Genomic DNA, 27,762 nt, shown 5'->3' with positions numbered 1-27,762 from the left:
ACCCCCCAGGAGACGTTTTGTCGTTACAGTTCCTCTTTAATTGTCCCTCAGAGGGGCTCATAGTCTACTGCTCCCATAAACAGGTCTGTTAGGGCATTTTCTCTCTTTATAAATATTCGTAAAAGTTTCCATGAACATGAAGACGTTTCCCGCCGGCAGCGGAAGGGTCTGGAAGATTTGAGGAAGGGTGGGGGGCTGGTGATGGAGCATACATGTACACGTATGCTGTCACTTTCCACTGCCTATGGGTGGTCGGGAAGTGGTTAAGCAATACCAGTTGCCTGGCAGTCCTGCTGATCTTTTGCCTCAATAGTGTTTGACTCATCCCCCTAAAACAAGCATGCGGAAAATGTTGAAATTTTTTTGTCAGAAACCCCTGCTGCATGCTTGTTCAGGGTCTATGGCTAAAAGTATTAGAGGCAGAAATCAGCAGGACAGCCGGGCAACTGGTATGTAAACCACTTAAAGGAATCCTCAGTCAAATTTAAAAGATAAAAAGTTTTACTCACCTGGTGCTTTCTCTAGCCCCTTGCAGCCGATTGTCTCACGCCGACCGCTCCGCTCTCCACCGCCGTCCTGGTCTCCGCGCGCGGTGCAGAGGCCGACCCCGAGGTTGTCCTTACTGTGCCTGCGCAATCCGCCGCTGTCAATCAAGCCCACGTTGTACGCGGCTTACTGTGCAGGTGGTAGTAGTTCTGGGCCTGCGCAGTAAGCTGCGTGCAACATTGGCTTGATTGACAGCGGCGGTTTGTGCAGGCGCAGTAAGGACGACCTCAGAGTCGGCCTCTGCACCGTGCGCGGAAACTGGGACAGCGGCAGAGAGCGGAGCGGTCGGCGTGGGACAGTCGGCTGCAAGGGGCTGGAGAAAGCACCAGGTGAGTAAAGCTTTTTTTTTTTATTTGGCTGATAACTCCGACGGAGCGGATGGTCTTCCTTCAAGCAGAGATGTGTGTACATCGGCGAACGCAAACTCCTGCAAAACACGCCCCAGACTATACGCCAATTGGCGTGGAGCGGTCTTTAAGTAGTTAAAGGGAATAAATATGGCTGCCCCATATCCCTCTTACTTCAAGGACAACTGAAGTGAGTTGAATATGGAGGCTGTCTTATTTATTTCCTTCTTAAAGAGACTCTAACATCAAAAAGATCCCCTGGGGGGTACTCACTTTGGGTGGGGGAAGCCTCGGGATCCTAATGAGGCTTCCCACGCCGTCCTCTGTCCGACAGGGGTCTCGCTGCAGCCCTCCGAACAGCCGCCGACAGACCCGACTGTCAGTTCAATATTTACCTTTGCAGGCTCCAGCGGGGGCGCTGTGGCTGCTTTCCGCTCCGAAGTAGGCGGAAATACCAGATCTCCGTCGGGTCCGCTCTACTGCGCAGGCGCCAGAAACTTGCACCTGCGCAGTAGAGCAGACCCGACGGCGATCGGGTATTTCTGCCTACTTCGGAGCCGACAGCCGTCAGAGCGCCTGCGCAGGAGCCAGCAAAGGTAAACATTGACGTCATCTTGTACGGAGGGCTGCAGCGAGACCCCCGTGGGACAGAGGACGGTGTGGGAAGCCTCATTAGGACCCTGAGGCTTCCCCCACCCGAGGTGAGTACCCCCCAGGGGACGTTTTGACGTTAGATTCTCTTTAACAAAATCAGTTGCCTGGCAGCCCTGCTGATCTATTTGGCTGCAGTAGTGTATGAATCTCACCAGAAACAAGCATGCAGCTAATCTCATCAGATCTGACAATAATGTCAGAAACACCTGATCATCTGCATGCTTGTTCAGGGGCTATGGCTGAAAGTATTAGAGGCAGAGGATCAGCCTGGCCAGGCAGCAACCGGTATTGTTTAAAAGGAAATTAATATGGCAGGCTCCATATACCTCGGCTCTTACTTCAGGTTCCCTTGTGCCCACGTTCAATGCCAGTTACTGGAGTGGTCCAGGTGTGAGAAATGAATAATAAGGGCTCCTGCTCTGTTCAGCAATTGTGCTCTCAATTTGGACATTTATCTGCTGCAAGCTTTGAGTATATTTTTACATTCCTGTAGTTTAATGACATTGCTGTCACTCACACATTCCCTTCCCTATTGCATACAATTTGCATGCAAACCCACTGACTGCTCATTCCAGGCAGAGGATGACCACCAGTCTGTCTGCCCTTTATGCTAATCTCAGCTCACTCTGAGGGAAGAGGAGGAGTCCCGGCTGCAAGATATCACAGCCGCCCTGTAATCAGCATAACATCAGCAGCACCTGCTGCATCCACACCAGTCTCTGATCAAGCCAGAGCAGAGGGGGCGTGTCCAGCGCAGTGTGCCGGCAGGGGGCGCCCATTCCAGCATGTGGAGCAGCATGCACAGACGGAGACACCGCGCAGCCCGGGGTGGAGGGGCAGCAGAGGAAGGTAGCACTGCTGGGGGGAGTCAGTGTGCATCTTATGTGAATGCAAATGCTAAAGTCTTATAGGACACAGACCTCCTCCCCCCCCCAATATATCAGACAGAGAGAGACCCCCCTGTACCTGTGCCCTCCATATCTTCAGCCTGGGATATATAGAGAGACCTCCATACATGGTACCTGCAGCCAGGAGCACATAAGAGACCCCCATATGCTATACCTGCAGCCAGGAGTACATAGAGACCACCATATCCTATACCTGCAGCCAGGAGTACATAGAGCCCCCCCATATGCTATACCTGCAGCCAGGAGTACATAGAGGCCCCCCATATGCTATACCTGCAGCCAGGAGTACATAGAGACCCCCCATATGCTATACCTGCAGCCAGGAGTACATAGAGACCCCCCATATGCTATACCTGCAGCCAGGAGTACATAGAGACCCCCCATATGCTATACCTGCAGCCAGGAGTACATAGAGGCCCCCCATATGCTATACCTGCAGCCAGGAGTACATAGAGGCCCCCCATATGCTATACCTGCAGCCAGGAGTACATAGAGGCCCCCCATATGCTATACCTGCAGCCAGGAGTACATAGAGGCCCCCCATATGCTATACCTGCAGCCAGGAGTACATAGAGACCCCCCATATGCTATACCTGCAGCCAGGAGTACATAGAGGCCCCCATATGCTATACCTGCAGCCAGGAGTACATAGAGACCCCCCATATGCTATACCTGGAGCCAGGAGTACATAGAGGCCCCCATATGCTATACCTGCAGCCAGGAGTACACATAGACCCCCATATGCTATACCTGCAGCCAGGAGCATATAGAGACCCCCCATACCTGCAGCCAGGAGTACATAGAGACCCCCATATGCTATACCTGCAGCCAGGAAAAACAGTGTGTAGCAAGCACCCACGGAGGGAAAACTGATGTGCTATGACCTGCAGTGTCTCTGCACACTCCGACACTCCAACGTCTTGTCTCCAATCAAGTCAGCACCATCCAAAGACAGTGTTCTCCCCAGAATTTTTTTCCAGCCGGGTGGCATGAAAAAGTAGCCGGGTGGCATGAAAAAGTAGCCGGGTGGGTCGAGATGAAAATGCAGGGCAACTCTGCTTACAGCATAGGAGGAGGTGAGGAGGTGAGCCGATGACAGCCGGGTGGTCACCAAATCTAGCCGGGTGGAGCACCCGGCTAAAAGAGCCTGGGGAGAACACTGAAAGATATATTCAAGCTCTTTTATTAATAGGTAGCATAAGGCTGCCAGCTGGGATTGATGCTACCTTTTTATTAATAAAAGAGCTTGAATATATCTTTGGATGGTGCTGACTTGATTGGAGACAATACCTGCAGCCAGGAGCACATATCCCCCCATATGCTATACCTGCAGCCAAGAGCATATAAAACATACTGCATAGTCATAGTACATGTACTGCGTCTGCGCAGGGCAGCCATGGTGGTGGGAGTGCGATTGTGTACGTATGTGGCCAGGGCCGAGCAGGCGCACTGGCCCGGCAACTGAACAGTCGCCGAAAATGAAACTGAGCTGTTGCGGGGAACCAGATGATCAGTGACTGACTGTGAGGGCACAGGACATCTGCAGGGGGCTGGGGGAAGCAAAACTTTTGTTTTACATCTCGGTTAAGGACCTGAAGTGAGAGTGATATTGAGGCTGCCATATTTATTTCCTTTTAACCACTTCGCCGCCCGGGTACAGTATATCTACGCCCCTTTTAACTTAATTTCCCCGCCCCGCTGCCCGTTCGCTGGTAGATAAATGAACGGGAACACAGTTCCTGTTCTTGATCTAAGTCCGCAGAAAAGATCGGATGCATGATCGTGAGAAAAAAAAAAAAGTTTCCCATCAAAACTACACTTCCTGTAAGCGTACTTGCTACGCTTACTGGACCATTTACAAAAAATAGTCAAACACATTTTTATATACAAATACATATATTTTTGCATTTTAAATTAACTCATTACCTCCCACACTCCCCAATTGTTACCAATTTTTTTTTTGTAAAAATAAATAAATTACCTTAGTGACTGAACACATTAAATATTTATGTCAAGAGGGTATAACACTTAGTTTTTAAATTATGGGCCTGTAATTGGGGATGGACACAAAACTGAAAAAATGCACCTTTATTTCCAAATAAAATATTGGCGCCAAACATTGCGATAGGCACATAATTTGAATGGTGTAATAACCGGGACAAATGGGCAAATTATATAAATTTTAATTATGGTAGCATGCATTATTTAAAAACTATAATGGCCGAAAACTGAAAAATGATTTTTTTTACCCCAAATTCTGTCCTATTTTCCCATTAAAACACATTTAGAATAAAATAAGGTACTTATCCGTTAGCCGGGCGCATCCTCTAGGTGGCGACAAAACTCCACCAGAGTTACATCTTTCCCTACTATCCATGTCGGCCTGGAGGGGGAATAGTAATTAGCGCCACCTGCCGGATGCGCCCGGCTAACGGATAAGTACCTAAAATAATTCTTGGCATAATGTCCCACCTAAAGAAAGCCTAATTGGTGGCAGAAAAAACAAGATATAGTTCATTTCATTGTGATAAGTAATGATAAAGTTATAGGCGAATGAACGTAAGGAGAGCTGAAAGGTGAAAATTGCTCTGGTGCTAAAGGGGTAAAACCCCTCAGTGGTGAAGCGGTTAAAGTGGCCCTGACCTCTTGCACAGGACAGAAGGAAAACGGAGAAAAACACCCTGTATGTATTTAGAGAGTTTAGCCTAATTTCCCCTTATGTGTCTAATCACAAGTTGTACCGTAATTTGATCTCCCCACCGTGTCAGCTGACTGCCATGGCAGACAAGCTCTTTTGAAAGCACATGGTGTTAACAATATGTCCGCTTCCATGAAAGCAGGAGGTATACGCAGTGCAGAATTATTTCAGAATTTGTATCAGCTGTAACAAAGAAATGTTTTTCTTTAAGGCTGGTTTCACATTGGGACGTTAAAGTCCCACGTTACAGCAGCCAGTAACGCAGCCTAACTCACAGCACTGTAAAATCAATGTGCTGTTCACAGTGCACACGTTGTGTTACATAGTAACGCAGCACATTTAAACAGTGCTGCATGCTGTACATTATACTGGGCTAAGCAGCGTTAGACTGCTTGCACATGCCCAGTAATGTTTGAGGAGGAGGTTCCTCCTCCTTCTCCTCCACCACCACCACCACCACCAGCCACATGGCTAATATTCACTGCACTGCAGAGACTGGTAGGACTGTAGTGTTGTCAGGATCATGAACTAATCGTTCATTTGATCCGGATCTTTTTTGTGAGTCGGATCATCACAATGAAAGATTCGGTTAACAGAACATACAGAATGTACAGTGCAGGGAAAGTCCTGTCCTGCTAGTCATTTCACCTCCAGTCTGCTTCCCTAGGAAAAAGATGCGGTTCAAAGATCCGGATCTTTTCAATGATCCGATTCAAATGATCCGAATCCTTAAAAAGATCCGGACTTCCCATCACTAACCTGGAGCGGCTGCTTTGAGAGCTGCATAACGCAGCTCAATCAGACGTCCAACTTCAACACCACCATGCATTGCGTTAGGGGCACGTTATGCGACCACAACGTCCCCTAAAACGCAACGTCTTGGTGTGAAAGTAGCCTAAAGGTTATTATGCTGATATCTTTTAGAGCAGAGAGGAAGTTCTGAGTTCAGTTCTGCTTTAAGCAATACCAGTTACCTGGCTGTTCTGCTGATCTTCGGCCTCTAATACTTTAAGCCATAGACCCTGAACCAACATGCAGCATATCAGGTGTTTCTGACATTGTCCTATCTGACAAGATTAGCTGCATGCTTGTTTCTGGTGTTATTCAGACACTACTGCAGCCAAATAGATCAGCAGGGCTGCCAGGCAGCTGGTATTGATTAACAGGAAATGAATATGGTAGCCTCCATATCTCTCTCATCTCAGGTTTATTTTTGGGCTGGTGTAGCATAACACAAAACAAATGCCCAGCGCAACAACGCCCGCCAGGGGCAACACATTAAGTGAGCGGCGCAATCCGATTTAGTGCATTCAAGCCTAACTTACTGCTCCGTTATCATTCAATGAAAAAAAAAATGACTTTTGCCTAACGTCAAATTTTCAGACAGGAAAAGGCGGGCTTCTTGCAATGTCCACCTCTATCACCCTCCCATTCCCTCCTCATTCCACTCCACACACTCCCTGTAAAGAGACTCTGAAGCCACTATAAAAATCAGTTTTTACCTTTTATTTCGTTTAAGGGTCATTGCCAGACCTAAAACACCGCTATGCCGCAGCAGAATGAGAGTTTTATCACCCTCAGATCCTAGATAAAAAATCCATGACTTTCCTGGCTGTGGATTTTGCTGCCCGGGGGAGGCAGAGCTTAGGGCTGCAGCTCTGCCTCCATTCGCGTCAATCCACCTTGATCTCCGCCTCTCCCCGCCCCTCTCAGTGAAAGAAGACTGAGAGGGGCGGGGAGAGGCGGCGATCAGCGGGGATTGATGCGACAAGAGGCAGAGCTGCAGCCCTAAGCTCTGCCTCAAGCAGGAAGCGCTCCCTGCACTTAGCACGGGGGATTTGGGGGTGAAAGAATCCTCGTTCTGCCGTGGGATAGCAGAGTTTTAGGTCTGGCTATGACTCTTAAACTAAATAAAAGGTAAAAACTGATTTTTATAGTGGCTTCAGTTTCTTTAACCACTTCAGCCCTCAGTCGTTTTCACTTTATGCATCCAAGCAATTTTCACCTCCCATTCATTCGCCTATAACTTTATCACTACTTATCACAATGAACTGATTAAGGGCTGGAACCCACAGGAGCGCTTTTGGCAGCGTTTTGGCAGCACTGCGATACGCTAGCAGTTTGCCAAAACGCTGGGCTAATGTTAATGGATGGGGCAACTTCCACAGGAGCGTTTGCGTTTCTCAGAAACGCAAACGCAGGACGTGCAGCATTTTGGGAGCGTTAGCGCTTCAATGTAAAGTATTGAAACGCTAGCGGAAACGCTCAGCAAAACCTAAACTGAGCGGTTTTGCTAGCGTTTTGCGGTTCAGCACACTGTAACAAAATGAAAAATAATTCACAGGACCAATCAGGATAAAAACGCAAAACGCTACGCATCCGCTGGCCAAAAAAATACAATGTTGCAAAACACGACCAAAAACGCGCATGAATCCGCTTGCAAACCGCTCAGACAAAACGCTATCGGTTGCGTTTGCTGATTTCAGTGGGTTCCAGGCCTTATATCTTGTTTTCTCCGCCACCCATTAGGCTTTCTTTGGGTGGTACATTTAGCTAAGAGCTACTTTACTGTAAATGCATTTTAACAGGAAGAATAAGAAAAAAAAATCATAATTTCTCGGTTTTCGGTCATTATAGTTTTAAAATAATGCATGCCTCCATAATTAAAACAAAACCTGAACTGAAAATTAAAAGTCAAAATAAGCATACACAAGCAGTGGCGTAGCAATAGGCCCTGCAGCGCCTGCACCCGCGGGGGGGCCCGCTCGGGGCCGTTTTTTGGGGGCTGGAGGGGTGGCAGCATGAGGGGAAAGCCTTGCCCACAGTCGGTGGGGAGAGGGGAAGTTCCCCCCTCTCACTCACCTCGGGGCTCTCCCCTCTGCGCTCCCCTCCAGCTAGTTAGTGTGTGGGCAAAGGCCAGTGGGCAGCGAGCGGCGGGCAGATACATACCTTCTTCCGTGCGTTCCATCGGAGACTTCTCCCTCTAGCGGCTGACGTCACTTCCGCTTCCGGAAGTGACGTCAGCCGCTAGAGCGAGAAGGCGGCGATGGAACGCACGGAAGAAGGTATGTATCCCGCCGCCGCTGCCCACTGGCCTTTGCCCACACACTAACTAGCTGGAGGGGAGCGCAGAGGGGAGAGCCCCGAGGTGAGTGAGAGGGGGGAACTTCCCCTCTCCCCGCCGACTGTGAGCAAGGCTTTCCCCTCATGCTGCCAGCCCCCAAAAAACGGCCCCGAGCGGGCCCCAGGGGGGGAGGGGGCCCGCTCTGAAAATCTGCAAGGGGGCCTGGTGGGGCCTAGTTACGCCCCTGTACCCAAGTCATACTTGCCTCCTGTGTAGTCTACTCCTCAATCTCTTTTTTTCCCCTCCTGCATCCTGTTTTTATTTGTGTGTTTTTTTGGGGGGGAGGGTGGAATGTAAATAGTAATTAATGTAAATACATGTTTTTTCTTTTTTTTTAATGTAGAGGTAGTTTTACTATTTGTAAACAAGATGGCAATGATGAGTTTATTTACATTACGTCACTCTAAGCGTAACATGTACGCTTAGAGGGACGTAGGAGGCAGAAAGAGCGAGGCTTTCGATAGAAGCCGTCACTTTTTCTGCCGGGCAAAGGGATCAGTGATCGGGCACCCTGTCCCGATTCATTGATTCCCTGGCTAACGAACCGCGGGACGGGAGTGTGCATGCACGCACGCGATCGGCCGCGGGAGTGCACATGTGGCCTTTTGGATGTATATTATACGTCCAAAAGGCCAAAGTAGTTAAGTGAGGGGTGGGGTACATGGAGAGGGACAGACAGCGTACAGAGGTACTGTATGTGGATCCAGCGTGAACATACTGTACCTGTGCTGACATCGGGTAGCTTTGCCTCGGGTGGGGTATCCTTTTAACTTGAATCATTTATTTCACTTTAGGCATGCTTTAAAGTGTACCTCAGGCATCAAAAAAAGCGCCAAAAGTAGATGGACAGCTCTGGATTCTATAGAGACGTCTCAAACCGTCCTCTGGGCTCCCGTTGCCGAGCACAGACCACCTGAAGATACCCGACAAGGACTTGTTGGTAGAAACATTGGAGCCATGCGCCTCTTCAGGCACCAGTGTGGCCGTACTGCACGTGGTGATTGGCTCTATGTTACAGCGTGGGCGTGGCTGTGCTCTCGCAGGTGCATTGTGGCCCCGATGCTTCAGAGGCTCCCTGGCAGCAATTGAGGACGGCGTGGGAAGCCTCTGGGCGACCCAGAAGTTTCCCTCTCTTTAGGGCGTGGCTTTCTGAGCTTTGTAACCAAGCTTTATTATTACTCCCACCAAGTGCTGCAGAACATGAATGGTACTTGCATATTAGCCCATCGACTGCAGATTTGTCACGAATAGCTAATTGAAGGGGGGTGGGGTCTAGTGTTGGGCCAAGGTGGGGTGGGAGTTAGAGTTAGACAGAAGAGATGTTAGTATTGGGAAGGGGGGGGGGGGGGGTAGGGTTAGCGCTAAACAGAGGAGAGATCAGTGTTGGGTGGAAGGCTAGTATTAGGGGGGAGGAGGGTGGTTAGTGTTATACAGAGAAGAGGTTATTGTTGGGTGGGGGGGGGGGGGAATTAGTGTTAGGCAGGAAAGGTTAGTGTTGGGTGGAAGGTTAGTGTTGTTGGGCGGGGGGGGGGGGGTAGTGTTAGACAGAGGTTAGTGTTGGGTAGGAGGTTAGTGTTAGAAGTGAGGTGGGGAGGGGGGGGGGAGAGAGGGATTAGTGTTAGACAAGGGAGGTTTAGTGTTAGACAGAGGGGAGGTTAGTGTTAGACAGAGGGGAGGTTAGTGTTGGGAGGGGGGTGTTAGTGTTAGACAGAAGAAAGGTTCGTGTTGGGCGGGGGGTGGGGATTAGTGTTAGACAGAGGAGAGGTTAGTGTTGTTGGGCGGAGGTGGGGGCGGTAGTGTTAGACAGAGGAGAGGTTAGTGTTGGGTAGGAGGTTAGTGTTAGAAGAGAGGTGGGGAGGGGGGGGGGGGAGAGGGATTAGTGTTAGACAAGAAAGGTTAGCGTTGGGGAGGTTTAGTGTTAGACAGAGGAGAGGTTAGTGTTAGGAGGGGGAGGTTAGTGTTGGGAGGGGTGTGTTAGTGTTAGACAGAAGAGAGGTTAGTGTTGGGCAGAGGTGGGGGGGGGGGGGGTAGTGTTGGACAGAGATGAGGGGTCAAAGGGTCGGAGCTCTGCAGTCTGAATTTGCAGTCAGCTCACTAATTACTCAAGTACCCATTTATTTATGGTTGACAAAAATGGAGATGTGATTTGGAAACTGACCGTTTCATCCTCCCCCTGCTCAGGTGCCGATGTGCTGATGGAATGGGATAAAAGTTCTGATGAGTGTCTGGCCCAGAAATGCATGGTAAGGATTCCTATGGAGGTGAAGTAGCTCTTTTATAGTCTGTAGGTTTATGACCGTGGTTTTCAACCTTTTCCAGGTCGTGTCACATCACGCCAAACATTCAGATATACGTGACGCGTCTCGTATGTTAGAAAAATAAGCATAATAATCATGAAATCAATAAACTGCATTTTTCAGAATAAACTTAAAAATGAGGCCTAGAGCTGTGCAGGGCTGCAGCAACAGTGACCTTGGGGGGTGGGTAGTTGATTATATGATTATGCTGCTGACACAATGGGGGCTCAGAGACAATTGGCCTCAATTCACTAAGCTTATCTCCTGTCTTTAATAACTCTTCTAGAGTTGTTACCATAGTGATAAGGCATGTAGTATTCAGGAAACATTTAACCTCAGGCAAGCCTAAAGTTAACTCTTCTGTCTTTAAATTAACTCTCCAATCCTTAAAATAACTCCAGAGTTAAAGACAGGCTGTTCATTAGCTGCATGTGAAAATAACTACAGAGGAGGTAAATTAACTACAGAGGAGGTAACTTAAGGAATGAAGAGGTAAGATAACTCTCTCACGTGTGGAGGTAAGTTTTCTCTTGCCTTATTATCTCTAGCATGATCTTAGTGAATTGAGGCCAATATGCTGCTGCTAGCACAAGCAGGGACACAATGCTGCTGTTACACAATGCAGGGGAAAGGAGGATACAGGGACAAAAAATATTCTGCTGGATAGCATGCTGCTGGACAGTGCAGAGATGCTCTCAAAATGTCTGTCAGAGGAAGCCACACCCTTTGTATATGTCAATTAAAACCGCCAGGGGGCAGCGCAGCACTTTTTTTAAATTTAATTCCTGTAACTAGCCTAGCGCTAGCTACATGACAGCCGTCCCCCCACCCCCTCCAATCCCCTCCGGCGATCAGGCCCATCAGGAAATCCCGTTCTGAACGGGATTTCCATTAGGGCTTCCCCCATTGCCATGGCGATGGGCGGGATGACGTCATCGACGTCGTGATGTCAAAGGGAGTCCCGATCCACCCCTCAGCGCTGCCTGCCACTGATTGGCCAGGCTGCGCATGGGGTCGGGGGGGGGGGGGGGAGGCAAATCGGAGCGGCGGCGATTGGGGAGTACACGCAGCTAGCAAAGTGCTAGCTGCGTGTAATAAAAAAAAATGTGCAAATCGGGCCTGAGAAATCCTCCTGCGCGGCATAGCCCGAGCTGAGCTCGGGCTTACCACTAGGAAGGTTAAAGGGTATTCTGCTGTTGTGAATCTTTAAGAGCAGAGAGGAAGTTCTGAGTTCAGGTCCCCTTTCACTCACCACTCCATAGCCGCCCCTTCGCTGCTTCTCTTCCTCTGCTCTGAGGGTTCCCACTCTGCCTCCCTCCTCGCTGATTTTCTCTGCCTGTATACAGCACAGCATGCGTGCATCGCTGACCTCCGCTCATAGTAGTTAGTGCAGGGCTACAAAAAATGGCCGTCGATGTCCGCAAATGCGACCGTCGGCGACATTTTCTTGTAGCCCTGCTGTAATAGACTGAGTGGAGGACAGAGCAGGTCAGATAAGCGAGGAGGAGGCAAAACAGGGGAATGCGGTGACACATGCTCGGTGCTGCCGCCAACACAAGAATGTGTCGCGGCACTCTGGTTAGGAACCGCTGGTTTATGGTATGGATGTGTCAGTCTCAGGAGATTATTTCTGGGAAATGGATCGGGAATTGCTTTGCTTCAGCTGGAAACAAAAGCTGCCTTAACCAGCTGAGCGGTCTGGACGAGCTCAGCTCGTCCAGTACCGCCGGAGCCTGCCGCTCAGGCCCTGCTGGGCCGATTTGGCTCAAATAAAAAGCAGCACACGCAGCCGGCACTTTGCCAGCCGCGTGTGCTGCCTGATCGCCGCTGCAGTGCGGCGATCCGCCGCATGCAGCGGCGAAAGAGGGTCCCCCCAGCCGCCTGAGCCCAGCGTAGCCGGAACAAAAAGTTCCGGCCAGCGCTAAGGGCTGGAATGGAGGCGGCTGACGTCAGGACGTCGGCTGACGTCCATGACGTCACTCCGCTCGTCGCCATGGCGACGAGGTAAGCGAAACACGGAAGGCCGCTCATTTGCTGCCTTCCGTGTTATTTCTGGCCGCCGGAGGCGATCAGAAGATCGCCTCCGGAGCGCCCTCTAGTGGGCTTTCATGCAGCCAACTTTCAGTTGGCTGCATGAAATCGTTTTTTTTTTTATTAAAAAAAAAACCCTCCCGCAGCCTCCCTGGCGATCTTAATAGAACGCCAGGGTGGTTAAAGGGAACCTAAACTGAGAAGGATATGGATTTTTCCTTTTAGGGCCCATTTCCACTATCGCGAATTTGCATGCGTTTTTCGCATGCAAATTCGCATAGCAATACAAGTGAATGGGACTGTTTCCACTTGTCAGGATTCCTTTGCGTTTTTCTGTGCAGAAAAAATTCGCATGGCAGAGCCATCAGAATTCGCATACCGCATATCGCTATGCGAATCACATACAATGTATTTAATAGGAAATTCGCATGAGGTTTAGGTATGCGAATTTTCCTGCGAATTCTCATAGAAACAATGGAAAAGCACACCAGCCCTACCATGGTTAAATTCGCATACATCGTCACCCATGCGAATTTTCATGTAAATTTGCATGAAATTTCGCATAGAACCGCATGCGAAATTCGCATCAGCATGCAAATTTTTACCGAATTTTTACCGCGGCGATTCGCACAGCACAAGTGGAAATGCAGCCTCAAAATAATACCAGTTGCCGGACTCTCCCGCTGATCCTGTGCCTCTAATACTTTTAGCCACAGCCCCTGAACAAGCATGCAGATCAGGTGCTCTGACTGAAGTCAGACTGGATTAGCTGCATGCTTGTTTCAGGTGTGTGATTCAGCCACTACTGCAGCCAAAGAGATCAGCAGGACTGCCGAGCAACTGGTATTGTTTAAAGGGGAATATCCATACCCCTCTCAATTCAGGTTCCCTATAAATGGGAAACCCGAAAAACTCCAGTAAAAGGAAAAAAAATTGATCCAAAATTTGAAGCGGTTATGGCTGCATCCTCCACCAGCCAGCCCAATCATTATTGTTCATTTAGAATATATATTTTATTTGATATTTATATTTCATTACTTCACCTATGCAATAATGGTACTTATCCGTTAGCCGGGCGCATCCAGCAGGTGGCGACAAAACTCCACCAGAGTTACATCTTTCCCTATTATCCATGTCGGCCGGGAGGGGGAATAGTAATTAGCGCCACCTGCTGGATGCGCCCGGCTAACGGATAAGTACCGCAATAATAAATGCATGAAGACCTTTTAGGGCTCGTTTCCACTGTTGCGGTGCGGAATCGCCTGGATTCCACCGCTGATGAAATAGCATGCGGATTTTATTCCCCGTGCGTTTTTTGCCGCGAATTCGCATAGGTGAGGTGATATGCGATTTTAACCATGTCACTGCCTGTGTGAATTTACATCGGTACCTATGCGAATTTGCGGCAAAAAACGCATGCGATTTCTCTATTAAATACATTGTGTGCGATTCGCATGCATTCCTCTCCCCAGGCGAATTCGTTGGCTCATTTGTGCATTTTTTTTTTACCGCTCAAAAAAACGCACATCACCAACGCAACAGTGGAAACTGTTTCCGAGGAGAAATCTTTTCCTTTTCACAAACGGATCATCAGGGGGCGCTGTAGTAGTATTAGTATTATTATTATTTTTATAATATTGATATATAAAAGCACCAACTTATTCCGTGGCGCTGTACAAAATAAGAAACAAACATGGAGTACACAATAATACAGACAATGGTGTACACCTAATATACAAATTAGCAGAATTGGTACAAAATACATAATCGGTACAAAGTACAGAATAGTAACAGTGACAAAAGTAACATGATGAATAAAATGTATAACTAATTCCAAGGCACAAAAGCTTGAGAGAGCTCTGCCCTTGCGAGTTTACAATCTAAAGGAATAGGGGGAGACGAGGTGGAGTAGTGGATAATATTCATACCTAGAGATATTGTTGTGAAACCCCTCCCATAGTGTGATGTCATAACCATGGTCCTGACAGTTTCCTGTCTGTGAACCTCATTGCATTCTGGGAAATAACGTCTGTTTCCAACTGCCAAGAGAAACAAGTTTGCTTTCCTAAAACAGAAAGAATTTGCGATTAATTCAGGTTGGAGTGAGCTCGAGATGTCTCCCAGTGCACCACTGCTGAATATATGCAAATTAACCATTGTACCCTTAGAAGCTAAACACACCTCCAGAACCGCTGGAATGCAATGATGTGTCAGCTTGTTAATGTGTACAGAGCCATAATAATCCAACATGCATACAGACTGTTTCGGATTGTTTGATCCTCATCAGAGCATGGCACGGATTAATTTGGCTCTATGGAGTAGGGCTTGTAAATCCAAGAGGCGCCAAGCAAGCAGTATCTCCCTCTGTGCATAGAACGCTCAGTAATGAACATTCCACAGGATTCATCTGGCGGGACTAAAAATGTCGGTACTTGTGATAAATGTCAGAATGTAAATCAGGGAGATGAAACATTTTTTAATGGGCAAACACTGACTAAACAATCTATAAATGAATATTGTGAAAAAAAAAAAAAAAAGCAATTTTATGAATTGTTGTTTTCAATACATTTCCTCTTTAAACATCCTGGTTACATGGCCTGTGTGCCTGTTTGTAAACCTTTTTGGGTTTTAGGCGTGGTTGATGCACCTTTTCTTGCACCTATGTGGGGGTCCCGGGTCGGAGGAGGACAAGTAAAGTTCAGCATTTCAGAGAGATTTCCTCCATTCAGCTCTGCCCGCTGCAGATCTTCAGAGATGGTTCCAGGAAGTTGCGATCTTAAAGGGAACCCGAGGTGAGAGAGACATGGAGGCTACCATATTTATTTCCTTTTATACCTGTTGCCTGGCAGCCCTGTTCTTCTGGCATAAGAAGTGTCTGAGTCAAAACCCTGGAACAAGTATATGGCTAATCCAGTAAAACTTGAGTCAGCTGAATCAGAGTACCTGATTTTCTGCATGCTTGTTCAGGGGCTATGGCTAAAAGTATTAGAGGCAGAGGATCAGCAGGGCTGCCAGGAAACTTGAATTGTTTAGAGGAACTGTCGCGAAAATCTTAAAATTTAAAACGCATACAAATAAGTACATTTATTACAGAATAAAATGAGCCATGAATGACTTTTCTCCTATGTAGCTGCCACTTACAGTAAGTATTAGAAATCTGACATTACCGACAGGGTTTGGGCTAGTTCATCTATTCATGGGGGATTCTCAGCTTGGCCTTTATTCTTTGTAAAGACATTCCCTGAAAAAGATGTATACAAAGATTCTGAACAGCCTCCCTGCTCGCTGTACACTATTTTGGCTGTTGGACGGAGCAACTGCCATTTACTAAGTGCTTTTAAAAATAAAGAAAACCCTGAGAACCCCCCTATGAGAAGATGGGCTAGTCCAAAATCTGTCGGTTCCATCACTTTTCTACTACTTACTGTAAGTGACAGCAACATAGGAGAAAAGTAATTTATGATCATTTTACTCTGGGAGAAATATACTTCTTATTTGTGTGTTAAATTTTTAGATTTTTGAGACAGTTCCTCTTTAAAAGGAAATAAATATGGCTGACTCCATACCCCTCTCACTACAGGCGTCCTTTAAAGGGATTAGGGGCTTCCTGTGGATAAAAACCGCCACTTACCTGGGGCTTCTATCAGCCCCCTGTAGCAGTAATGTCCCACGCCGTCCTCCTCCAATACGCCGTTCCCCCGCCGCCTGCCCAGGTCTAGCGCGGCACGTCGTCCAACTATGGCTGCATGGCCGCGGCCTGCTTGTTCCCACCCGCGTCATCAGAAGCTTACTGCGCAGGCGCAGTACAAGAAACCTTTGTACTGTGCGCAGTAAGCTTCCGATGACGCGAACGGCAGCACGCATTATTCGGCTATGATAGACGAATAATTGCCCGGTGCCGGCGGAGGGGAACGGGTGATCAGAGGAGGACGGCGTGGGACATTACTGCTACAGGGGGCTGATAGAAGCCCCAGGTAAGTGGCGGTTTTTATCCACAGGTTCCCCCCACAGAACCCCTTTAAGCTTTTATTCTAGATCTTTACATCTCAGTGCACTACAATCTTATTCAGCTCTCGGTCAACCCCAAAGCCGAAGAAACGGTGTATTGATTGGCGATGTGTTCCCGTCTCCTTAGTGGAATCGATCGTTTCCGGCTAATTGTTTATTGTTGAATTTTTGCCGTGCTTTTGTATGTGTGACTTCTGGCTGTTGGTAAGACACGCCTCTTTCTCTTGTGTTGCAGAGGAAATGCAGAGTGGAATCCAGCACAGACTCTGAGTCAGAGACTATTGAGGTATCACAGCCTAAACAGCGTCTCCTATCCAGCTATAGATAATTTATGGATTATACCAAAGGCTCTTACAGAGGGGGCGGGTGCTTTACTGATCCACGGTTTATAAGCTGCTGTTGTGTTTTTTTTTATATCTCTAGAATGTTGGCAGCCATTTGTCCCTCCCGGTGACGACACAGATCGCCTCCAAGAAAGCGGAGTTACTCAGACTACAGGTAATCCTCGCATTCCACCCCTGCAGTCCTGATGGTTCTCTCCAAGGGGTGGGCAGACTGCTGTGTGTGGCCACATTGTGACATCGAGACACGTAGAAACCTAAAACTCTGACATAACATTCAATAAAAATGTGTTTTTTCCAGTACACTCCAGGACAGGTACACTTTGAGATTTAGCTCCTCCCAGAAACAGGAAACATCCCAGAGCCTCCCTATAAATTAAAAATGGAACCGGAGGTCAGGCAGTATAGGATGTTTCCTGTTCCAGGAACATGCTTCCCTAAGTGTACAGCTGTCCCGGAGAGCCTGGGGGGCTAGGGGCGAGTGGTGCACGCAAAGTTTGTCTGGGAGGCTGGGTTATAAAAATTACCCATTCAGCTTACCCAGGTCCCTGCAGCAGACTCTGGTTGTCCTGGTGGAGAGAGAGAGAGCTTGCGGGAGGGCCGCTCCGAGGACGCAGTGTGGCAGGAGGCTTTCAGCCGGGCGGTGGACGCCGGATTGTGCGGGCAGAGGCCGCATGGAGAGCACTTCCGGGTCCCGGAGTCAGTTTCCGGGGCAGATGACGTCACCGCATGCGTGCTGACTGAAGAGGAGCGGCCTGCCAGCGTCCCAGCACCTCATTCTCCTAGTGGCAATGGAGGAGACACAGGAACCGCCGAAGGTGAGAGCGGTGGGGTGCTGGGATGCGGGGCTGGGGCTGTGTTTTGCTGGCGGTGGTGACCCTCGTCTCGATCTACGGTGCAGTAGGAATTGCAATTGTTTGTAGATAACAGTCGGCTTGGAGGCAAAACTTTTGAATATGCGGTTTATGCACTGTGGGCATTGGTTGTTTGCATATTTGACTGATATCCTGTAATGGGTTGCCAGCAATGTTGTAACTTATCTGGTGGATAACAGGATAGGGGCAAAAGTTTTTTTCACTGTTAGGGAACATTATATATTCTATCTTATATGGGTTTGTTTTTTCTTTGTGTTTCAGACTAACCCAGGCGATACAGTGCCTAGGCCCAGTCACAAGCAGTGCCCTGCATGTAGTAAAAAATTAGATACTAACTGGAAGAAATTTCTATGCCAGCATTGTTTATCTAAAGCAGTAAAAGAGGATGGAGGTTCTACTAAAGAATTAATAAACTCTTTTAGGAAAGAATTGAAAGATACTTTAAAAGACTTTAAGGCTTCATTATCAGTGCCGACAGTATCTCAACAGCCTGAGGGGGTCCAGCAGTTGCAGATACAGACACTGCCTAAAACCCAAGCACAACCTCAAGTGCAGCTGCAGTCTCAAGTACAGTCCCAGGCACAAGCACAGCCACAAGGTCAATCACAACCACAGAGTCAGGCACAAGTGCAGGAACAATCAGGGATAGAACACGTGCATAAAAAAGCATCTAGAAAGTCTAATCGTGTGGTGGAATCAGATGAAGAAAATGAACCATTAAGTGTTTACGATTCTTCGGCGGAGTCTGATATTTCACAGGATGGCAATAGTCAGGAGAAGCCATCTCGATTTAAATTTCCAGCATCAGAAACAGATGTTATTGGAAGCAATATATGAGTAATTACAAATTAAAAAGTCAAAACCCACTGAATTATCCGTTCATGATAAGCTATATGAGGGAATGGAGTCCATGGAGGATTTGGTATTTCCAATACATCAATCCACAAAAAAACATGATTAGCAGTCAGTGGAAAACTCCTGATAGGAAACTTTTTATGTCTAGGGGTTTTAAAAGGCGGTTTCCCTTTGCCGAGGACGATTGTAAAAATTGGGATAAGTCACCTAAGCTAGATGCAGCTTTTTCGCAGGTGGACAGAGAGGACGAATTGGCCTTTGAGGACTTGGGTCACTTAAAAGACCAATCTGACAAAAAGATTGAATTTGCGCTTAAAAAATTGTGGCCTGCGATTTGTACAAATTTCAGGCCAGCAACGGCAATTACTTGTGTTATCAGAGTACTGGGTCTGTGGATGTCCCAGTTGCGGGAGAATATAGTTGCTGATACCCCTAAAGATCAATTGCTGAACTCTATGACGGTGATGGACAAAGCAGTATCTTACATTACCGACGCAATATCAGAGTCAGTAAGAATTACGGCTAGAGCTGCGGGTATTCTCAGTGTGGCTAGACGTCATTTATGGCTAAAAACCTGGCAGGGTAGTATGTCATCAAAGAATAGGGTGGTAGCAATGCCGGTAGTGGGGGATACGCTGTTCGGGCCGGAGCTAGAGCAAATTCTGGAACGTACAGCTGATAGGAAAAAGTCGTTTCCCAAGAAAATATCACAGGTTCAAGGGAAGCGTCCTTTTCGTAAAGACCCACAAAACTTTAAGAATTTTAAAACAAGATTTCAAACCAAAAAAAGAGACTGGCCTTTTTCGAAGGGTCAGAAGAGGCAGGACCCGGCAGTTAGGAATCCTGCAACCCAACAGTGACATAATTCCGGTGGGAGGAAGATTGGGCTACTTCCTAACACATTGGAGAGAAATGTCAGACAGCCCATTTATTTTCAATACGATAAAAAACGGTTATCACATAGTATTTCAAAAGACCCCACCATCAAGATTTGTGATAACCAAGAATTTGATATCCTCGGTCCATCAGGAGGCCATAAACGCAATAATACAGGACATGTTGGAGAGGAAGGTTGTATCGGTAGTGCCAGTGGATCAAAGGAGGAAGGGTTTTTATTCAAAGATCTTTCTTGTTCCAAAACCGTCGGGAAAATTCAGGTTGATTCTGAATTTAAAACCGATCAATCCTTTCATAAAATACGAAAGATTTCGTATGGAGTCAATTCATTCGATCAGGAATCTTTTAATTCCGGGAGGATTCATGCTCAGCATAGATTTAAAAGATGCATACTGGCACATTCCGATACAACTAGAATCTCAAAGGTTTCTGAGGTTCGCGGTCCAAACGGGAAGCGAAACACAACATCTACAGTTCCGTTGCCTCCCGTTTGGGATTACTTCTGCTCCAAGGATCTTTACAAAGGTCATGGCAGAAGTAGTCGCAGCAATGCACAAAAAGGGGGTACTAATAGTCCCCTATTTAGACGACCTATTAATTATTGCAAAATCAAGACAAAGTTTGATAGTGCACAGAGAAATAGCGTTGAAGGAACTTCAGTTAGCGGGCTGGTTAGTCAGCAAAGAAAAATCACAGCTACAGCCCACTCAGGAGATCCAGTTTCTCGGGTTTGTCATAAATTCGATAGACCAAAAATTATATCTGCCAAAAGAAAAGATTCTAAAGATTGTAAATGAGATAAATCAATTCATGACGCTTCAGGTGATATCCTTGAGACAGATCATGAGGTTGCTAGGCCTTCTCACGTCATCTGCGCCGGCAGTGCAATGGGCAATGATGCACGTCAGAAGTCTGCAGGCATGGCTGTTAGACAACTGGAACAAAGATCCAAATTCGTTAGACCAGTTAATAAGAGTAGAGGACGAAGTAAAAATAGATCTTCAATGGTGGTTGACAGTGAGCAATCTAGAGATGGGGAAATTATGGAGATTTCCGATACAAAAGATCCTAACCACAGATGCAAGTGCAGTGGGTTGGGGGGCACATGTGGACTCGTTTCAGACACAGGGCATTTGGGATCAATCAGTAGCCAAAGATTCTTCCAATTTCAGAGAGTTGTATGCAGTAAAGATGGCAATCGTCAGCATGATGCATATGTTACACACCATTCACGTTCAGGTACGGACGGACAATTCCACGGTGGTGGCCTACATCAACCGTCAAGGGGGAACAAAGTCCAAAAAACTGTTGCAGCTGGCGTTAGAAATTCTGAAAATTGCAGAAAAGAACGTTCTATCCCTAACGGCAGTACATTTGAAGGGGTCGTTGAATGGTCTAGCCGACCAGTTAAGCAGACAACAAGTCTCCAATACGGAATGGAGCCTAAACGACAGAATTTTCGATCAGTTAGTGATCAGGTGGGGTCGTCCTCACGTGGATTTATTTGCGAACAGGATGAACAAGAAATGCAGTCTGTTTTTCTCTCTGAATGTGTTGGACAATCCAGTAGGAATAGATGCTCTGTCGCAGGACTGGAACAATCCATTAATGTATGCATTCCCACCTCTGAATCTGATGGCCCTAGTGTTACAGAAATTAAGGTCAACCGGAACAATGATGTTAATTGCTCCGGATTGGCCCAGAAGGTCATGGTACCCCTTGCTGCTGGCTCTCTCGGTGGGTCCTCCATGGAGACTGCCAGTAGCGAAGGATATGATTCTCTGTCAGGGACAGCCTGTCCAGCAGGCAACTACATGGAAACTAACAGCGTGGCTACTGAGGAAGCAGTTCTCAGAACCAAAGGGCTGTCTGCAAGAGTGATTACAACACTGCTAAACAGCAGGAAACGTAATACTAGGTTAATTTACCAGAAATACTGGAAGACATATAATTTATGGTTACAAACGTCTAAATTCAGATCCACGGAAATCGCTTCCATTCTAGAATTTTTACAGGAAGGCGTGGATAAGGGGCTGGCTTTGAGCACGATAAAAGTCCAAATTGCAGCCCTATCAGTTTTTTTTGATAAAAAGTTAGCGACGGATCCGCTCGTCATACGGTTTATTAAGTCAATTGAAAGGAGTAAACCAATTTTGGTAAAAAATTTTCCCAGATGGGATTTACCTTTTTGTTTTACAGTCTCTTTCATCTGATTTTTTTACGGAGAAAGATTCCTTGCGTATTGCTACGTTAAAAACCGTGTTTTTGGTAGCCATTACCTCTGCAAGAAGAGTTAGTGAGCTACAAGCGTTATCCTGCAGACAGCCGTTTTGTTCCTTTCATGATGACAGGGTAGTGTTAAGAACAAGTCAGGAGTTTCTTCCTAAAGTAAGTGATATTTACCATAGAACACAGGAGATTATACTGCCATCATTCTATACAAATCCTAAGACGGAGGAAGAAGTAAGATGGCATAGACTGGATGTTGAAGAAAACCTATCAGCATACCTGGACAAAGTGAAAGATTTTAGGAAGACGGAATCTTTGTTTGTAAACTTTTCAGGTAAACATAAAGGAGCTAAAGCTTCAGCCACAACGATAGCTAGATGGATCAAAGATTGTATAAGAGAAGCTTATAGAGCCGCAGGGAAAGACCCACCTTTAGACTTAAAAGCTCACTCTACAAGGGCAGCTGCTACGACATGGGCCTATAGGCAGGGAATATCGCCTTTGGACATCTGTAAAGCTGCAACATGGAAGAGTCTTAACACCTTTATGAAACATTACAAGCTTGACCGGCTATCTGCAAGGGATCAAAGCTTTGGGAGAACTGTCCTGGAGGCAGTAAACCCACCCTAAGGTGTGTAAACGTATTTTCTTGTTTATCATCTCAAAGTGTACCTGTCCTGGAGTGTACTGGAAAAACCACATGTTAGCTTACCTGCTAACGGTATTTTTAGTCACTCCAGGACAGGTAGGGGTACCCACCCTTTCAATGGGATAATAATATAGATAATATACATATGATTTATTAAAATCTGTATATTCTCGATTTTGTAATGGAATGGTTGTGTTTTATATAGAATGTATAAACATAAGGTTAAGGTTGGTTCCTGTTACTTGTCATTATACTGCCTGACCTCCGGTTCCATTTTTAATTTATAGGGAGGCTCTGGGATGTTTCCTGTTTCTGGGAGGAGCTAAATCTCAAAGTGTACCTGTCCTGGAGTGACTAAAAATACCGTTAGCAGGTAAGCTAACATGTGGTTTCCTACTTGTTATTATCCATAGTTACTATATTGGCTTTGGTGCACAAGTAACATTGTCTGTTTACAAATTCCCAAAGTACAGTTTATCTGCTCTGAAAGCTGCCATTGTATTTCATTGCATAGCTGCTGTATTTGTATAATTTAAAATCTATCTAGGGATCATTTCTCAGCTTTTTCTTCTTCTCAACTCGGTACAGCTCAGTTTTGGCAGTTTGCTAATGTTTACTATATGTATCTCTGACAAAGGAATGTAAACCAGATACTTATATCACTTCTTAGGATGCAGCCAGTAGCTTTCCACTGAAGAAGAAAGTGCTGTGTTTAAATGTTTGAATGCTGTTCTGCTCCATTTTATTTGTGTGGTAGTAGACTTAAGGCTGTAAATCTTTTAGTGCAAATGCTGAGTTTCTTACCACTTTAAAGGATGGGCGGGGTTATAGTAATATGATTGAAAACTGGCTTCAAGTAAATCTGCAATTTTCATTTTAGAAGTTTAGGGATCTGTATGCTACTTGGAAATGGACTAATCAAATAAATTATTAAATAGTGATTCTAGGGTGAGGATGTCGGCATTGGATCTTCTACTTATTAGCTCACTCTGTACCTTCCTAAGTTTACCTTATTGCTTATTGTAACCTGTAACTCAGTCCCTCTCTGTGCCTTACACCTCCATCATAGCTCAACACTCGGAGCACCTTATACAGCCATTACTGCGTGTCTTTTGGTCGTCCTCCCCCTCCATCCTTCACGCTTTGTTCTTCTCGTCTTCCTGTCCCTTCATCCTTCGCCTTGTTCTTCACATCCTCCTTTATCTCCATCCTGCACACCTCCATTCTCTCTCATCCTCCTCTCCCTCCATCCTTCACATCTTGTTCTTTTTGTCCTCTCCTCCCTCCATCCTTCACACCTAGTTCTTCCCATCCTCCTCTCCCTCCATCCTTCACATCTTGTTCTTTTTGTCCTCTCCTCCCTCCATCGTTCACACCTCGTTCTTCTCATCCTCCTCTCCCTCCATCCTTCACACCTTGTTCGTCTTCTTGTCCTCCCCTCCCTCCATCCTTCACACCTAATTCTTCTCATCCTCCTCTGCCTACATCCTTCACATCTTGTTCATCTTCTCATCCTCTCCTTCCACCCTTCACACCTAGTTCTTCTCATCTTCCTCTGCCTCCATCCTTCACGCCTTGTTCACATCCTCCTTTATCTCCATCCTGCACACCTCATTCTATCTCATCCTCCTCTGCCTCCATCCCTCACACCTTGTTCTTTTTGTCCTCTCCTCCCTCCATCGTTCACACCTCGTTCTTCTTCTTGTCCTCTCCTCCCTCCATCGTTCACATGAACGGCTTTTTTCAGATTTGTGTATTTATTGCTTGTAAAAAGTTTTACTTGTAGAAATTTTCATTTTCTCTAACACTCCTCATCCCTCTCCTGACCTGTGCTTTGCCTGCTTTCTTCCAACCTGTACCTCATACACTCCTCCCTTTCTCCTGACCTGTACCTTGTACACTCCTTCACCTTCTCCTAACCTGTGTCTTGTATACTCCTTGCTCCTGCTCCCTACCTGTGCCTCCTAAACTCCTCCTTCTTTGCTTGACCTTTGCCTTGTACACTCCTCACCCTACTTCTGACCTGTGCTTCACACACTTCACCATTTCCTGACCTGTGTCTTGTACACTCCTTCCTCTTCTCCTGACCCATGACTCATACTGTGCATTGTACACTCCACCCCCTTCTCATGACTTTGTGCATCTTCCACTCGGCCACCTTCTCCTGTGCCTTGTCAACTTTCTCCCAGTCCGTGCCATGCACAATCCTCCACCTCCTCCTGACCTATGCTTTGTACACCCCTTCCCTTTCTCCTGACCTGTGCCTTGTACAATCCTTCCCCTTCTCCTGACCTGTGTCTTGTACACTCCTTGCACATTCTCCCTACCCGTGTCTCCCACACTCCTCTCCCTTTGCCTAACCTTTGTCTCCCACACTCCTCTCCCTTTGCCTAACCTTTGCCTCCCACACTCCTCCCCCTTCTCCTGACCTGTGCCTCTTACGCTCGTCCAACTTGTCCTGACCTGTGCTTGTCCTCCTCCTTGTTGTGACTTGTATCCTTTTTGTTGGTGCAGTACCTGGACCCATACGATGGTGACTCTGAGGAGACCTCAGCACTGTCCGATAGCAGCACACAGAACATATTTCCAAGTGAAGATCTCTCCAGCATGAAGGATGGCCCTATCAGTATGGAGTGCAGTTTGGATTCTGTGCAGAACCAGCAGACCAGCTGTGATGACTGCAGCCTTAATTTATATCAGACTGATGAGGTCTTTCTGCGATCTCCAACCACCGTAGAGTCTCCCGTGGAAGATCTGAGATGCTGGCAGACATCTGTGAGGGCAACTTCTACTCCCTCCATAAACTCTGATGTGGCAGCTGAGACGGCAAGTCTTCAGTCAGGTCACTTTGTCCTGTTTGGAGTAGATCAAGGAACCTCAAAATCTACTTCCTCCATACTGCCCAGCAGCCTGACCTCCGAGGAGAACAGTGACTTCAGCATGTGTGAGATTTCAATGATAAAGCGAAAATTTGGATTTAAAATGGATAATGAGAAGCTGAGGCGGAAGAAGGCTCGTGTGGCGGAACAAACGGTGCGTATAACCTGCTTTCCTCGATTGAAGATGTAGGGGCTAGAAGTGTAATACTGGAGGGTAGGGATGGTCAATGAGATGCAGATAATTTCAAGATGGGTTATGCTAATTTCTGCAGTTTCAAAATGGACCAATCAAGTTTTACCTTAGCGGGATTTGATTGGTTCATTTTCGAGCTGCCTAAATTTGCCTACAAAATTTGCCTACTGGAGGGTCATAAAAAGATCCATCATCCTCTTGGTCACCGTTTGCCATAATTCTCTCTGCTCGTTAGACAAATGGACAACAGCAGACGGTTGAAAGTCAATCTATTGGTAGTAGTTGAGAAGCGATGATCAAAAAAATTTCACCAATGTTCTATATAATTGTTGCAGTTACTACCCTCCTTTCCCTGAAAATAAGACCTACCCTGAAAATAAGCCCTAGCTGGAATTTTGAGCATGCTTGAAATCTAAGCCCTACCCCGAATATAAGCCCTAGTCGAAGTTAGAGGAGGAAAAAGAAGCCAGCAAGCGGGGACACAGCGGTGCAGTGCCGATTGGGTACCGGTCCTGTCATCCCAGCATACAGCAAGCTTACCAGCTGTGTGCAGGGAAGACAGGGCAGGTGCCTGATCAGTACAGTAGCATACCTTTAAATCCAGGAAAAGCACAGTACAAAGGAACAGGAAATGTTCTACCGAGAGACACTTCCTGATAGAAATATAAGACATCCCTGAAAATAAGCCCTAGCACAACTTTTAGAGCAAAAATTTATATAAGACACTGTCTTATTTTCGGGGAAAGATGGTAGTACTACGTCCAGGTGATACTACACCGAAAGTTAATTTGTCTCTTGCTGCTCTTCTTTTCTTTCTGTTTTTGTTCCAGGTCTTTTCTTTTTTTTCTGTTTAGTAACTGAAGTCTTTGTTCTCCACAGAGTTGAAGATGAGTCGGGTCAGCAGATGTGTCCTCCGCAGGTTCTTTTCATGTCTGCCTCATTCATTTGTATTGTAATAAATTGTTAATTGTATTCAGAGGATTTGTTGACTTGTGAGGCCTAGCTTACAGGGATGGCTTCTGTGAGGCCTAGCTTACAGGGATGGCTTCTGTGAGGCCCAGCCTACAGGGATGGCTTCTGTGAGGCCCAGCCTACAGGGATGGCTTCTGTGAGGCCCAGCCTACAGGGATGGCTTCTGTGAGGCCCAGCCTACAGGGATGGCTTCTGTGAGGCCCAGCCTACAGGGATGGCTTCTGTGAGGCCCAGCCTACAGGGATGGCTTCTGTGAGGCCCAGCCTACAGGGATGGCTTCTGTGAGGCCCAGCCTACAGGGATGGCTTCTGTGAGGCCCAGCCTACAGGGATGGCTTCTGTGAGGCCCAGCCTACAGGGATGGCTTCTGTGAGGCCCAGCCTACAGGGATGGCTTCTGTGAGGCCCAGCCTACAGGGATGGCTTCTGTGAGGCCCAGCCTACAGGGATGGCTTCTGTGAGGCCCAGCCTACAGGGATGGCTTCTGTGAGGCCCAGCCTACAGGGATGGCTTCTGTGAGGCCCAGCCTACAGGGATGGCTTCTGTGAGGCCCAGCCTACAGGGATGGCTTCTGTGAGGCCCAGCCTACAGGGATGGCTTCTGTGAGGCCCAGCCTACAGGGATGGCTTCCGTGAGGCCCGGCCTTACAGGGATGGCTTCCGTGAGGCCCGGCCTACAGGGATGGCTTCCGTGAGGCCCGGCCTACAGGGATGGCTTCCGTGAGGCCCGGCCTACAGGGATGGCTTCCGTGAGGCCCGGCCTACAGGGATGGCTTCCGTGAGGCCCGGCCTACAGGGATGGCTTCCGTGAGGCCCGGCCTACAGGGATGGCTTCCGTGAGGCCCGGCCTACAGGGATGGCTTCCGTGAGGCCCGGCCTACAGGGATGGCTTCCGTGAGGCCCGGCCTACAGGGATGGCTTCCGTGAGGCCCGGCCTACAGGGATGGCTTCCGTGAGGCCCGGCCTACAGGGATGGCTTCCGTGAGGCCCGGCCTACAGGGATGGCTTCCGTGAGGCCCGGCCTACAGGGATGGCTTCCGTGAGGCCCGGCCTACAGGGATGGCTTCCGTGAGGCCCGGCCTACAGGGATGGCTTCCGTGAGGCCCGGCCTACAGGGATGGCTTCCGTGAGGCCCGGCCTACAGGGATGGCTTCCGTGAGGCCCGGCCTACAGGGATGGCTTCCGTGAGGCCCGGCCTACAGGGATGGCTTCCGTGAGGCCCGGCCTACAGGGATGGCTTCCGTGAGGCCCGGCCTACAGGG

At 47.5% G+C, this 27,762-nt stretch overlaps 1 protein-coding gene across 1 annotated transcript; it reads left to right on the top strand.

Moving 5' to 3' along the window:
- Positions 1–2,354: 2,354 nt before the first annotated feature.
- LOC137532163 (uncharacterized) lies at positions 2,355–26,471 on the top strand. The gene is made up of 6 exons (XM_068252377.1): positions 2,355–2,396; positions 10,459–10,520; positions 16,849–16,899; positions 17,037–17,111; positions 24,974–25,492; positions 26,411–26,471. The coding sequence occupies exons 2-6, from the start codon at positions 10,473–10,475 to the stop codon at positions 26,414–26,416; spliced, it is 699 nt and encodes a 232-aa protein (XP_068108478.1). The 5' UTR covers positions 2,355–2,396; positions 10,459–10,472; the 3' UTR covers positions 26,417–26,471.
- The last annotated feature ends 1,291 nt before the right edge of the window (positions 26,472–27,762 follow it).

This window comes from Hyperolius riggenbachi, chromosome 9 (assembly GCF_040937935.1).
Source record: "Hyperolius riggenbachi isolate aHypRig1 chromosome 9, aHypRig1.pri, whole genome shotgun sequence".
Taxonomy (NCBI): domain Eukaryota; kingdom Metazoa; phylum Chordata; class Amphibia; order Anura; family Hyperoliidae; genus Hyperolius; species Hyperolius riggenbachi.
Note: the sequence above shows the minus strand (reverse complement) of the source record. Positions and strands in the feature narration are given on the sequence as shown.